Source organism: Miniopterus schreibersii (assembly GCF_964146895.1).
Source record: "Miniopterus schreibersii genome assembly, chromosome: 1".
Classification (NCBI taxonomy): domain Eukaryota; kingdom Metazoa; phylum Chordata; class Mammalia; order Chiroptera; family Miniopteridae; genus Miniopterus; species Miniopterus schreibersii.
Window position 1 is genome coordinate 156,263,792 of NC_138101.1, and position 13,821 is coordinate 156,277,612.

At 34.0% G+C, this 13,821-nt stretch overlaps 1 protein-coding gene across 2 annotated transcripts in view; it reads right to left on the reverse strand.

The window, feature by feature from the left end:
• ADAM10 (ADAM metallopeptidase domain 10) overlaps positions 1 to 13,821 on the reverse strand; it is a 120,284-nt gene that overhangs the window by 26,500 nt on the left and 79,963 nt on the right. For both annotated transcript variants that reach the window (XM_081130265.1, XM_081130266.1), the window contains 3 exons: positions 12,320 to 12,503; positions 5,760 to 5,923; positions 340 to 523 (listed from right to left, as the gene is read on the reverse strand). In XM_081130265.1, the coding sequence (XP_080986391.1) occupies positions 340 to 523; positions 5,760 to 5,923; positions 12,320 to 12,503 (532 nt within the window). The remainder of the gene's footprint in view (positions 1 to 339; positions 524 to 5,759; positions 5,924 to 12,319; positions 12,504 to 13,821) is intronic.

Genomic DNA, 13,821 nt, shown 5'->3' on the forward strand with positions numbered 1-13,821 from the left:
TTGATCGGTTATACAGGTAAATGCATTTGTCAAAGCTCATCAGATTGTGGACTTAGGATTTGTGCATTTCACTTATGAAAGAAATAAAAAAATCACGAACAGTATTGAACTCTAACAATATGTGTGCTGAACTGTTTAGGGTTAAAGTATACTGATACAATCCACTTTAAACTGCAACAAAAAATATGGACTGAGGGATAGGCAGATTAATAAATGTGATAAAGCAAATACAGCAAAGCGTTAATAATCATAAAATATAGGTGGTGGGTACACAGGTGTTCATTATATAATTCTTTCAAGTATGAAAATATTCATAAAATGTTTGGAAAAAATACATACCAACAAAACAGTTGTTTCTCTTCTTCTCAAGAACTTGGCTTATATTTCTGATGCTACAGAGTGAGAATTTATTGTTGTTAAGTTTGTCCCCAGATGTTGCTCTTGCATACATGATATAATTGCCATTTTCTTTTTGTCCCAAATTCTTAGATTCTCCTGGAGTGCACTCTGTTCCAGAATCATGCTGTCAAACAGAATATAGAGTTACATAAACAGGGAAGTAAAATAAGGTTTTCAGGTCATCTGATTAAAAGTAATATTCTCATCAGAAGAACAATGGAAGCTTTTAGATTCTCCTTTAGAAAAGATCTTACAATTGTTTTAGACTGTGAGATGGAAAACAATCTGCTCTTTTAAGGCTGCTGTCTTAGAAGGGAAGGAAAAAATCAGTGAAGTTCTAACCACAACTTAGAGCTTTGTTTCATAGGGAGTAGAATGCAGGACAAATTATCATAAAAGTCTATTAAAAATAAGTTCACCTACTTTTTAAAACTAGTAACAGGAATATAAACTATTTAAAATATACTAAATATTCATTAAAATACATGTTAAATTACATGTTCTGGCCAGTTCAGAAAAGACAGAGGTAGGGAAAGACAGGAAACAAGAGAGAATGGCATGAGGCTAAGTACATACAGGACAGGCATCTAAGGGAGTTGAGGACTTAATATTACATAAGAAAGAAAGTAAATGCCGAGTAGGGATAGAAACACAATGATCTATTTTTAAATGAAAATTAAGAAAGGCCAAGAGGTAAAACCAAAACACTGCTTTGTGGAATAAAACAGGCGACATACATGTCTATGCACAGAGATAATTTATGGTGTTGGTAACTAAACTATTACTGAAGTATCAGATACATACAGAAAAGTACCAAACCACAGCTCCGTGAATTTTCTCAAAGTAAATATACTTACATGACCAGCACTAAAATCAGGAAAGAGAGCACTACCAGATCACAGCCGGTCTCCCCAGCCCTTGGGGGATATACATTTAAAAACAAAACAAAGGAACCTCACAATGTTCCACTAACAACAATTCAGAACTTGTCAGTAAGGGTGAAAAACAATGGGTCCTGAGTAATAGTTTTCTTTAATTAAATTGTTTTGAATGCCCCACAACCCTACTCTCCAGAGAGAAAAGGACTGACCACAGGCATTCTGTTTCTTCCTAGAATCTATCTAAGTCACTTGCATTTTCTACTCCCTAATCTGAAGCAACTATTAAAGCAACTACTTTCACCTTTATTCTTCCTGTTTCCTCTTGCCTTTCTCCTGTACCTAGGTTCAGTATTTAACAACTCTTTACTATTCACCAATATTATCTTGCTTTATGTTTTCATTCTAGAATTCAATTTGGTTTCTGATCATGTATGGCACTAGAATTATTCTCAGCATTAGAATTTCAGAAAGAGAAAGAAAAAATTCCAATTCGACGTAATACAAAAAAAACCTGAAATATGAAAATATAAAGATGAGTTAAGCACTGTCCCTAGCCCTCAAAGGAATTACATTTTATTTTAAAGGGCTAGCAAATTTTTTCATTTTAATCCTCACAAGAGGATATTTTTTCCCCATTGCTTTTCAGAGAGTAGAAGGGAGAGAGGGACAGAGAAACATCAATGTGAGAGAGACACATCGACTGATTGCCTCCCATAAGCACCGTTGGCTGGAATCAAACCTGGGACCCTTTAGCCCACAGGCTGACGCTCTAACCACTGGGCCATACCGGCTAGGGCAATGGCTAGCAAATTTTGATACCCTTGCCTAGTCTGACTCCCTGCCCTATTTCCATTACAGATATCGCTAATCAATTACTATTTTATTAGCCCCTAGGAGATTGTAATGGATTACTATTAATAACCATAAAAGGAAGAACGAATTATAAATAAGTATACCAGCTCTCTGTTATCTTCAGAACAGGGAATAAACAGGCACACAAATAAGCAAAACATAAAACAGAATATAAAGCCCATCTTGACTGTACCCCCAAAAAGTGCTGTGAGAGTTCAAATAAAGGGAATGTTTCACAAAGAAAACTATAATCTTAGTTTGATGAGAAAAAAGAAAAGCTTTTTCCTGACTAGAGAAACAACATATATTCCTTTAAAAATTTTAGAAAATAAAAAACAGATTAAAAAAAAATTCAATCATAATCCACCAACCACAATGACTACTTTTAACATTTTGGTCCATTTCCTACCTGACTAGTAATATCGTATTTTAATACAAAATTTGGGTTATATTTTATGTACAGTTATAGAAATGGTTTCTTTCAGTTTAACAGTACAGGGCAAGCATTCAAAAACTTTATTTTTAAATGATGGCAGAGCATTCCATGATACTTACCTAATGTGGGGCATTTAGGCTGTTTAAAATTGTTTGCTATTATAAATAAAATGGCCATGCATATCTTTTTATTTTTATTGTTGAAATGTACACAAATCTTTGACAGAGTCTGCATTTCTTTTAGTTGGATTCCCAGAGGTAGATTTACTCAGTAAAAAGGTCAAACACTTTAAGGGTCTTGATACACACTGCCAAACTGCCTGACAAAAGGGCCATATTAATTTACATTATATAACAGCATGGATTAAGATTCCAACAGGCAGAGAAGGGAAGGAATTGGCTTCATGGCAGAAGGAAAGTTTTAAAGAACTGTAAATTACCTAATTTGACAAGAGACAGGAGATAACACTGAAAATATACTTGGACCCAAATTATGGAAAACCCTAAATGCTAAGATAAGGAAATTATATCAGCAGGTACTAGAAGTAAGCTGTAAACAGAAGTGGCATGATCAGAATGATCAGAACCATATCTAGACAAAGATTAATCTGGTAAGAGTGGGCACATATTAGAATTTTCACATTGAGAGACAGAATTTGTCTCATTTATGATTACAACTTCCCACAACAAAGCTTATAAAATGGTTAACAATAGGTGTGCAGTAATATTTGGGAAAAGATAAATAAATATAAAGAATAGTGTGAACCACTCAGAGAGAAAGTAACATTGACATAGTATACAGATTTATAGCAGGAGAGATAAAGACAGATTTTCAGATAAAGATCTCAAGGAAGACAGGCTCAGGAGTTTATGGTTCTGGCTGATCTTACTATTAAATTACTTAATAAATATTTACTATCTACTATGTATATGAATGGTAGCATGAACAACATGTACAAAGGAATGGGGTGTGTTTAAGCATGATAGAACCATTAAACCTAGCTTGGAATTGAGATAGGGTATATGGCAAAAGGGATGTAACTGATAAGGATTATCACGAAGATAGTAAGACCAACCCCCAATCGATTTATGGCTTAGAACCAACAGAAGGCCAGCTCATCCAACACTGCGATTAATTTCACCTTGCAGTAACCCCTAGCCTCATTATTTGCTCATTGTAATATATTAGCATATTAAACTACTCCCCCACACACACATAGAAAAGAAAGCCAATATAAGGACACAAAATGGCCATCAGTGCTGTTCCAAGAAGTCTTCACCCCTTTCCTGGAAAAACCTTGAACATTCTTTTCCCTTATTGAATGCCCTACCCCTCAATTAAATGAGCCTCAGTAAAAGGAGTAAATCCCATGAGGGAGGGGCTGCTATATCCGTGGAGTAGCGACTCTCTGTCTCACTGTTTCACTAATAAACTCTCTTTTACTTTAAACTCTATGCTGACTTGTCTCAGCTCTTTCCCGATGGAAGCCAAGAATCCCACAGTGGGTCACAGATCTTCAGATTCCAGGACCCCTGGAATGCCTGCATCAGTATGACAGGAAAATATGGCAAGACAGACAAAATATGTCAACCAATTTATCCATTAAATAATAAGTAACGTAACATTCATATACTAAAAACACCTCTCCAGCAACTGGGTAGGGGATGGATTAAAAATGAAGTGAAAAGAGAATAGACTAGATTTCCTACTCCAAGTGTGGTCCACATCAGCAGCAAAGCGAGTTTCTTAGAAATGTGGAAATTCGTGCCCCACCAAAGATTCACTGAACAGAAATCTGTATTTTAAGATCCTCAGTAGTTTATATGAACATTCAGCTTTGATAGGACCTAGACTAAAGGATAGAAGAGTAGTTAGAAGGGTGCTACAATTCCCTTGGTAAGCAGTCAAGAGAGAGACAGTAAATACATTTTAACTATTTTCTCAAAGAGTATTAATAATCTGTTGATTTCTGATTGGAACTTAGAAGAGGAAAGACTTGCAACTTAGTGAGATGACACTTATATTTTACAAGCTAAGGAAAATTACAGAAGCAGATTTCAGGATTTTAAACTACATTGTATATTTTTCTAGACTCATAAAATTTTCATTTTTACAAGTGATAAGGTACAAGTAAAATAAATTTACATATAGTTTTCAAATGAAATTTTCCCAACTTGTTATTTTAAAAAGCCCTATCAAAATCACAATGAACATCTTTCAATATTTTGCATTTTTGTGTACATTAATCTTTAGGTTATTTGAAAATCAATATAATGGACTGAGTATTAAATGATACCAAAGAATTGTTAATTTTGTCAGGTATCATAATCACACTGTGGCTATGGAAGAAAATGTCTATTTTTTTTTTAGAAATGTATAGTAAAATATGTAAGAATGAACGAATTTGCTTCAAATATCTTACAAATAAAAAGGAAGAAATAAAAAAAGGAAATGTAGCAAAATTCTGATAACCACTGAATCTGAATGCAAGCCACAACCTGTTTTATATATCCTAAGCTAAAAATATTTCTTCCATGAATAAAGGATTGTAAAAACAACAAAGAAAAATATACAGCAGAAATGTTATCCTAAAGCCTAGAATATTTACTAGCTGGCCCTATACAGAAAAAGTTTGCTAATCCCTGTCCTGGATGATGAACATATGATAGTTTTGTTTTACTATTTTTCTCTACTTTTATGTATGTTAAAAAATTTTCATACTAAAAGATTTTAAAATATCAACCTCATTCCACAACAGAAAAAGATAAATCTAGTAAGTCCCAATAATGCTTTAAAAGAAACCAAGGAAAACAACTACTTCACAATTTGCTAACATTCAAAATGTACTTTAAATAATAAAAAGTGATTCTCCTTCAATGAATATTTTAATAAATCATGTACCAGACACTGTTCTAGGGCCAGGAGACATAGAAGTGAATGAAACAGACAAAATCCCTTGCCTTCATAGAATTCTGGCATTGGTAGGTTGATTTTTCTTATTTTAATCACAAATATTCTATTTTCCTCCCTTTCAGTATGGCAAGTACATAACTGTGTTCTGACATATAAAAACTAAACATTCATACATACTTGTTTTCATTGTAAACAAACAAACAAAAATCACTGACATAAAAGATAGGTTAATAACTTTTATTATTTTAATTAAAATCTAGTCATTAGGCAATACTTACTGGAGATCCAAAGTTATGTCCAACTTCATGAGCAAAAGTAATGTGAGATACTTTGGGGGGTACATGAGACCCATAGTTCTGAACAGTAATAATTCCAGTGTTTAAGGACTTCTTCTTACCATCTGAATAGAGCTTACTTTTTTCACATATTCCTCCAGAGCTTCCTAATTCAGAGCAAAAGATGGCTAAATTAGTACCTATTTTACCAAAAAAATTACTTTCTAAAATGTGCTACATTAAGACATTTTATATTTTGAGTCCAAAATACAACTGGTCCAAAATTAGGAAGTCATTTCAAGTAAAAGTTCTAATGAAGAAACTCTCAGGATTGAGTTCAAAGCCCTTATAAAATATTCTTCTTCATAATCAAGATGTCCCCAAATTTTGCTCCCATTAATTTAGTAAAACAAATATTTAAGTTTCTGTTAAATTTGAATATATGAGTATTTACACTGAGTCAAAGCTTATGCCTTTCATCTTTTAAAAGGAAAACTTTAAGTAAATGAAAGTTGAATAAAATATTCTCAAATAGATTCTGAGAAAGTGACCTCTACAAATAATAGTAGTGACGCACAGATGTATGTATGTGACTTGCTATCCTGAGAGGCAACATACAATATATTTTTTAAATAGAAAAGATTTAGCCCAGCCAACGTAGCTTAGCAGTTGAGCATTGACCTACGAGCAAGGAAATAGCAGTTCGATTCCCAGTCAGAGCACAGGCCTGGGTTGTGGACTCGATACCCAGAGGGGGCGTGCAGGAGGCAGCCAACCAATGATTCTCTCATCATTGATGTTTCTCTCTCTGCCTCTCCCTTCCTCTCTCTAAAATCAATAAAGATCTATTTTAAAAAAAGAGGGAAAGGAAAGAATTAAGGGTTGCCAGGGGATAGGGGTGCAGCTGGGTGGGAGTAACAGGGAAAGATTGGTAAAAGGTACAAACTTTCAGTTATAAGATGAATAAAGTTTCACAATGTATATGAATAGCAAATCATTACAATGTACACTTCAAATATCTTACAATTGTATTTGTCAATTATACCTCAATAAAGCTGAAAAAAAGAATTATGTCAAATGGGTTAAAAAACAAAGGGAGGAGGGAAGGAAGGAGAGAGTGTGAAGGAAGAAAGGGAGAGCAAATATGGCAAAATACTACCTATCAGATATTCACTGTACTACTCTTGCAACTTTTTGGCATGTTTGAAATTTTTGTCAAAATAAATTCAAAAAACTGAATTATGATTTTCCAATGTGTCTTGAGAATATTTCCAAATTTTAAAAGGAAACCCATATTTTTACATATACATATTAAATCACTTTATAGCTCATTAATAGTTCCTTAACTTCAGAGCTTAATACCAAAATGAAACTGCTTTCACATCTAAAGGCAGTTAACATAAGAAATTAGAAAAAGAACAACATAAAGAAGCTGGCTGGTGAATGTATGTCTCTATTTACATTGTACTGAGAAAACCACAGTTCTCTTAATAACTCTATTGACGACTTTTAGTGAGAAGTTCTTTAATTTATATTCACATTTAAAAGGTTTCTTTATTTGATTTTGTTAAAATACAATCAAATGAATTAGCATATTCTGATAACTGATCAAACTATTTTAAATTAGCTTTCTACATGTACGCAAAGTTATCACCAAGTCATTAAATCATTTTTAAAAACCTAATATTTATAATCCCTGATAAAGCATATAATAAAAATCAACTAAAAATAGATCTGCAAGAATGGCATGGTACAATTGCTGTCTTGCTCCTTTTAAAATCAGAAAGTATATGGCAACAAAACATAAATTTGAATTACCGTTATGATACAATTTAGGAAGTAGAAATGATAATGTATTTTATAGAAAAGTAAACTGAAAGACTGAGCCAAACACAGATTTTAACCAGCAATGAATTGAGAACCTTTATGCTATTCAAAACTTACTACCTTTTCTACACAGAAAACTGAATAAAAAGGAAACAGCTAATGATTTATGAATATTTAATGTATTTTCTTAAGGCACCTCTACTTTTGGAGGTGAGTCCTAAGGACTATATCACTATTTCTAAAAACTAAAAAAAGACAGGAATAAGCACTCTGTATATAATAATAATAGTATACATGTTATAGTTTTGAACAAATAATAAATTAATATCCTGCCTTAGCGAAGATTTGTCATATGCAAATTGGTCCAATGTAGTACTGTCAAACTTGAATTAAGCATAGAAGACTCCACACTGCAAATTTATCAGTTAAAAAAAAAGTAGAGAGCATATATTAAAAACTCTGATAATATACTTTTCTGTATTTTTAAGATCTATCTAGTATAAGAGAAGTTCATACATAAACTTGAGTGTATTTTCTGAAATATAGTCTTTATAATTCAGATCTTACTTAATGTCTTAAACAACTGCTTTTGGTCTATTACTTATAGGAAAGGTTAATATTTGTTACAGGCAAATAGCATACGTTGGAATAACCCACTTATACAGAAAGAAAGAAAATGCTATATCAAATTTTAAAAGCTATGGCTTAATTTTTTTTAATACTGTAACTAGTCGTGATATGCCAGAAATTAAATTATTGATCATATATCATATATACCTCTAACTAAACCACAACTGAAGGTCAGCAATTGCTTTATATTATAAATTTAAAATTTACTGCATATGTCATCACTAAAAACACAATTGTTAATAACAATAAAAAGGGTAAAATGTTTTAAATTCAAGTCAAAAGCAATTACTGATGGATGGATGACTCAAATACCAAAAAGGAAGTATAATCACATTTTTCTATCTACAGGATAGTCTGAGAGCTAAAGTCATAGAATAACAGCCCTAAACTTTAAAATAGACCCCCTGCCCTCAAAATTTAGAAAAACTACAAAAGTAATATAACACCTTGAGTCCAAAAATATAGTTGTTGTTCTTTGTGTGTTAATCCTCACCCCAGGATATTTTTTCCATTGATTTTGAGAGTGTGTGGACAGGGGCCGGGGGAGAGAGAGAAACATCAATGTGAAGGAGACACATCAATTAATCGCCTCCGCACATGCCCCAACACAGGCTGGGGATCAAACCTGCAACCCAGGTACATGCCCTTGACTGGGAATGGAACCCGAGACCCTTCAGTGTACAGCCCAACACTCTAACCACTGAATAATATTGCCAGGGCCAAAAAATACAGTTTTGATGTGAGCAGGCCTAAGTACCTAAAAGTTAGTAGTATGCTGACCATACAATATTGATCTGAGTTGTAATTCTGAACCAGACAGTAGTACCAATCCCAGATAGATTATTAAGAAATATCTGAAGGCATTTCTTTGTCTTTCATGTCTGGGGGACAGTACTCACATGCAATGAGTAGGGACCAGGTGTTAAACATCCTGCAAGGGACAATCCAGACCTGAACAAAATGCCAATATTAAGTGTTCTGTTGTAACATTCTAATGATGTAATTCTTTTAGCCTTTTAATTAGACTTTTAAACAGGTTAAGAACTCAACAGACTGTTGATTATCTTGAGAACCCATGTTGAGCTCTGTATGCCTTCAAATCCTAATATGTAAAATTAAAGTTTCTAAACTAAGAAAAACAGAAGAGACTATTTCTACCAAATGAAATGTCTCAAAAAATTTTCTTCACAAATGGTCAGAGGAATATTGAGTGGTTCAGGATTAACTATGGAGAGGAATTCCAGAGCTAGCATTGTTCAGTGGCCTGTACAAAGTGAGACTACATTCATTATGTTAACTGGTAACATTAAGATGGATAATATATGAGCAGAATGTACCATAATAACCCCCAAAAATGGCCCCTCAAAAGGAGTATTAGAAGAGTACAGCAAGTGAAGTAGAACAAAGAAATTATTTAATATGAAGAGTTTACTTTGTTAAGGAACCAATGTTTCAGTCTCTAAATAAAAGGCTACCTGCTTAACATAGTACTTACATAATGCTCAAAGTAATCTTTCCAGGTTCATATTCAAGACTGACTTTGTTTTGGAGACCAGACTCCCTTTTAATGGGCTCTCTTCAAGGCCCAGTATAATTTTAAATTGGAGCCTCCAAGTCAGCCCAGTTAGTTAGTTGTTTCTACTTATTACGTAGTTGAGGCAGAAGATAACATTTTCCTCATCAACAAAACCCAAGACAGCACCCAACTACAGTATGAAATTAAACAAATAAAAAGTAGTGTAAAACAGACTGGAAGATAAGAAACCTAATATTAGAATGTTTCACCCTTCATTATTTTCCCTGGCTTAACTTAGTGAAAGGGAAATAGCTAATAATGTAATTGTTCTGTGAAAAATAACATAACAATATCACAACAAAATCCTTCCCACTACCATATATTTGAACAGTGAAATATCTACAGAATTAAATAAAATGAAAGAATTAAAATTAGGCCAAATAAAAATGAAAACAAAAGTAAGAAAAAGTAACAGATCGTAAGCTGAACAGATCAGCTATGAAATGCTATTTAAAACAACAAAAAACAAGTGCAAGCATTACTAAGATCTATAGACATAAACATGAAGTCTCAAAGGAAGGGCAAAGACAGAACATATTAAGGTGAAAAATAAACAAGTTGAAGTAAAATAATTTACCTGAATTTACAGAAACAGAAAAGACAAGTATCCAGTCTTATAGCTCCCAATCCAGTGCTCTTCCCATTATGCCATAACAGTTATCCAAAATGATATTAAATATTATAGAGTAGTACTATTTTATAACTGCTCTCTCTTAAGAAGGAAATGGATTCCAACAATATAAAACCTCTACTAAGATGCAGGAAACATTTCAACTTATTAGAAATGTCTTAAAAGAGAAAGCTAGAATGTTACAGTATGCAACATCTAGTAAAATAACTACCAAATGCACTAAACCTGGAGTCAAAAGGTCCAGATTTTAGGTTTTGTGTGATACTGAGTTGGTTAATCTCTGAACTCAAGTTTTCTCATATTCTCCAAAGAGGACATACAGATGGCCAATACACATATGAAAAGATGCTCAATGTCACTAATCATCAAAGAGACGCAAATTAAAACCACAATGAGATATCACCTCACATCTGCCTGAATGGCTACCCTCAACAAATCAACAAACAAGTGCTGGCAAGGGTGTGGAGAAAAGGGAAACCTAGTGAACTGTTGGTAGGAATGCAGACTGGTGCAGCCACTATGGAAAACAGTATGGAGTTACCTCAAAAAATGAAAAATGGAATTGTCTTTTGACCCAGTGATCTCACTTCTGAAAATACATCCTAAAAATCCTGAATCACCAATCAGAAAGAATATATGCATCCCTATGTTCATAAGTGTTATTTACAATAGCCAAGATCTGGAAACTGCCCAAATGGTCATTGGCAGATGAGTGGATAAAAAAGCTATGATGTACTTACACAATGGAATACTACGCAGCTGTAAACTCATATTTCTCTTAACTAGGCTACTGAACTTATTAAACTATAACTCATAGACCCTCACCCCCCCCCCGTGATGGGCAGGGGATTATCCTATCCTAGCTTTCTCAATGACTAGCTTTCATGACTAAGGCAGAGGCCCCAGAGTGAGGCCAGTGGAGTTGTGGGTACTGGGGCCTCCTGCCTACATCTTCACTTTTGTTAAAATAATGACTAGAAAAGACCTGGCCAGGTTGCTCAGTTGGTTGGAGCGCCGTCCCATGCACCAAAAAGGTTTCAGGTTTGATTCCCAGTTAGGGCACCTAGGTTGCAGGTTCGATCCCTGATCAGGGTATGTACAAGAGGAAACTGATGGATGTTTCTTTGTCCTCTCTCTCTCACCCTTCCTCTCTCTAAAATCAATAAACATATCCTTGGGTGAAGATTTTTTTTAAAAATAATAATGACTAGAAAAAATAATAATAAAGGCAGGATTCCTTTTCTTTCTACCTGCTGCTCCTGACCAGGGTTACTCTTTTCTATTTCACTATAAAACAGAAGCAAGAACATAGTTTTCCCCTCTTGTCTCTAAAACATTCTCTTAAACATTTTTTTTAAATAATTTCCAAAATTAACTTTTGTGGAAAAATAATATTTTGCTTTTGGTTTCAGAAATGACTACCACTTTTTCCCATAAAATTATTTATTTCAGCTACTGAATGTATCAAATGTCAGGATATCTCCCTATTGGTACTCATTTCAAAATAAAAAGCTGCTTTGCCCTGGCTGGCATTGCTCAGTGGTTAGAGCATCACCTGCGCACCAGAGGGGTCAGGGGTTTGATTCCTAGTCAAGGGCATGTACCTGGGGTACAGGTCTGATCCCCACCTCTGGTCAGTTGGGATGCATGTGGGAGGCAACCAATCTATGTGTCTCTGTCACGTCGCTGTTTCTCTCTTTCCTCTCTTCCTCTCCCCCCTTACCTCTCCCTTCCACTCTCTCTAAAAAATAAATAACTGCTTCATTTATTTTTCCATTTAAATCATGCTAATGAATCTTGTACAGGCATCACTTTTTTCTATACTTTGTAAAATTCAGTCTGCCCTGAAAACTAATTTTTGTTTCAAGTATTACATCAAGACATAGTTAGATAAACTACCTGAAGGTGCTCCAACCCAAGCCAGACCAAGAACACCATCATCAAAATCTCGGTCTGTGAAGACATAGGCCAAACAGTAGTCATCATGATTCTGCTCAGAATTCAATTCCAGGAACTTCTCCACACCAATATTTGGAAAACGGAAGGGATTTGTGGGGTCCTTCTCATCAGCAGTTGTATTGATCTGAAATCCAAAAACAATTAATGTTAGTAGAGCCTTTGTGTAACTCTCTGTTCAGCTCCTTCTGAATCTGCCTGAACAATATGTTTGGGACCCCAGGGAAATCAGGCCTCAATTAAGGCGTCTACGGTTGTACCCACTGCCCCCAAATCCCTGAGCTGATTACAGAAGCCAAAAAGAAAGAAAGAAAAAAGGCAAGGTAGAATATGTTACATTTCTGAGCAAGTATTCACCAGATTCCTGAACACTGAACAAGAAATAGAAAAACAAGTTCTGCTTTCAAAACTTCTAATAAAGTAAGTTCAATTTCTCAAATTTAATCTTCTGAGCAAGTCTCTTTTAGTGTTAATATCCTATATATCCTGACAAGTATAAAAACATAAAACTCTGTATTTCAGCTAATTACTAAAACATAAAACAAATATTGAACTCATTTTCTTGGTTCTCCTTGCAAGTTCAATTTTTTCCCCTGGATATGGCAAGAAAAAAAAAATTTATTTTTTTTTACTGCCAATTCGTTTCCCTTACTATTTCAGGCTGAATTCCTCTAGAATGTTCCTTTTGACACTTAAGCTACTGTACTCCTGGTACAAGTTCCTCCTTCATAATCTGAAGAATAATGAGGTTCTGATAACAAACTCCTGCTAAGCAAAAGCTTTCATTTATCAGCCCCTGCTTCATTTCAGAGGCCCTATCCGTCCTTTGAAGTCCTAAAACAATCTGGCTTTCCTAAAGTCATAGAATTACATACAATATTGTTGCTAGAGAGTAAAAAGGGGTATGTATGAAAGCAAGTATTTTTTATAAGGCAAACCTCAGTCTACTGAAAATGTCAATAGTAAAATACATAAAATAAGAACTACTGGTCTTTTTAGGATCCACACCCTTCAGTAAAACCAAGGGGCTTAGAAGCAGAACGGCAAGCGCCTAAGGATAGACTTCAGAACATCTCATTTATCCATCAACAAACAAACAAAAATCAGTTATGGTCATCTACACAAAAGATTTTTATTTTACACCAAAAAAAAATTCAAAAACAAGCACACTACATATTATAAATAACCCATGCTTAGAGACATGCTGTAGATGGCTTTTTCTCCACTAAATATAGGAATGAAATTCCCTGATACTTCTGTAATATTGGCTACAAATAAAAATTATATCTAAATTTTAGTTACCTATATTAAAAATGAGATGATTAATATTTAAATATTTGCTAATATAAATTTATAATTATTTGATGAGTCACAAATAATCTTCAACAGTTAAGACTTAAACTAGTTTTCATCCCAGTTAAAGACCAAAAAACAAACAACTACCA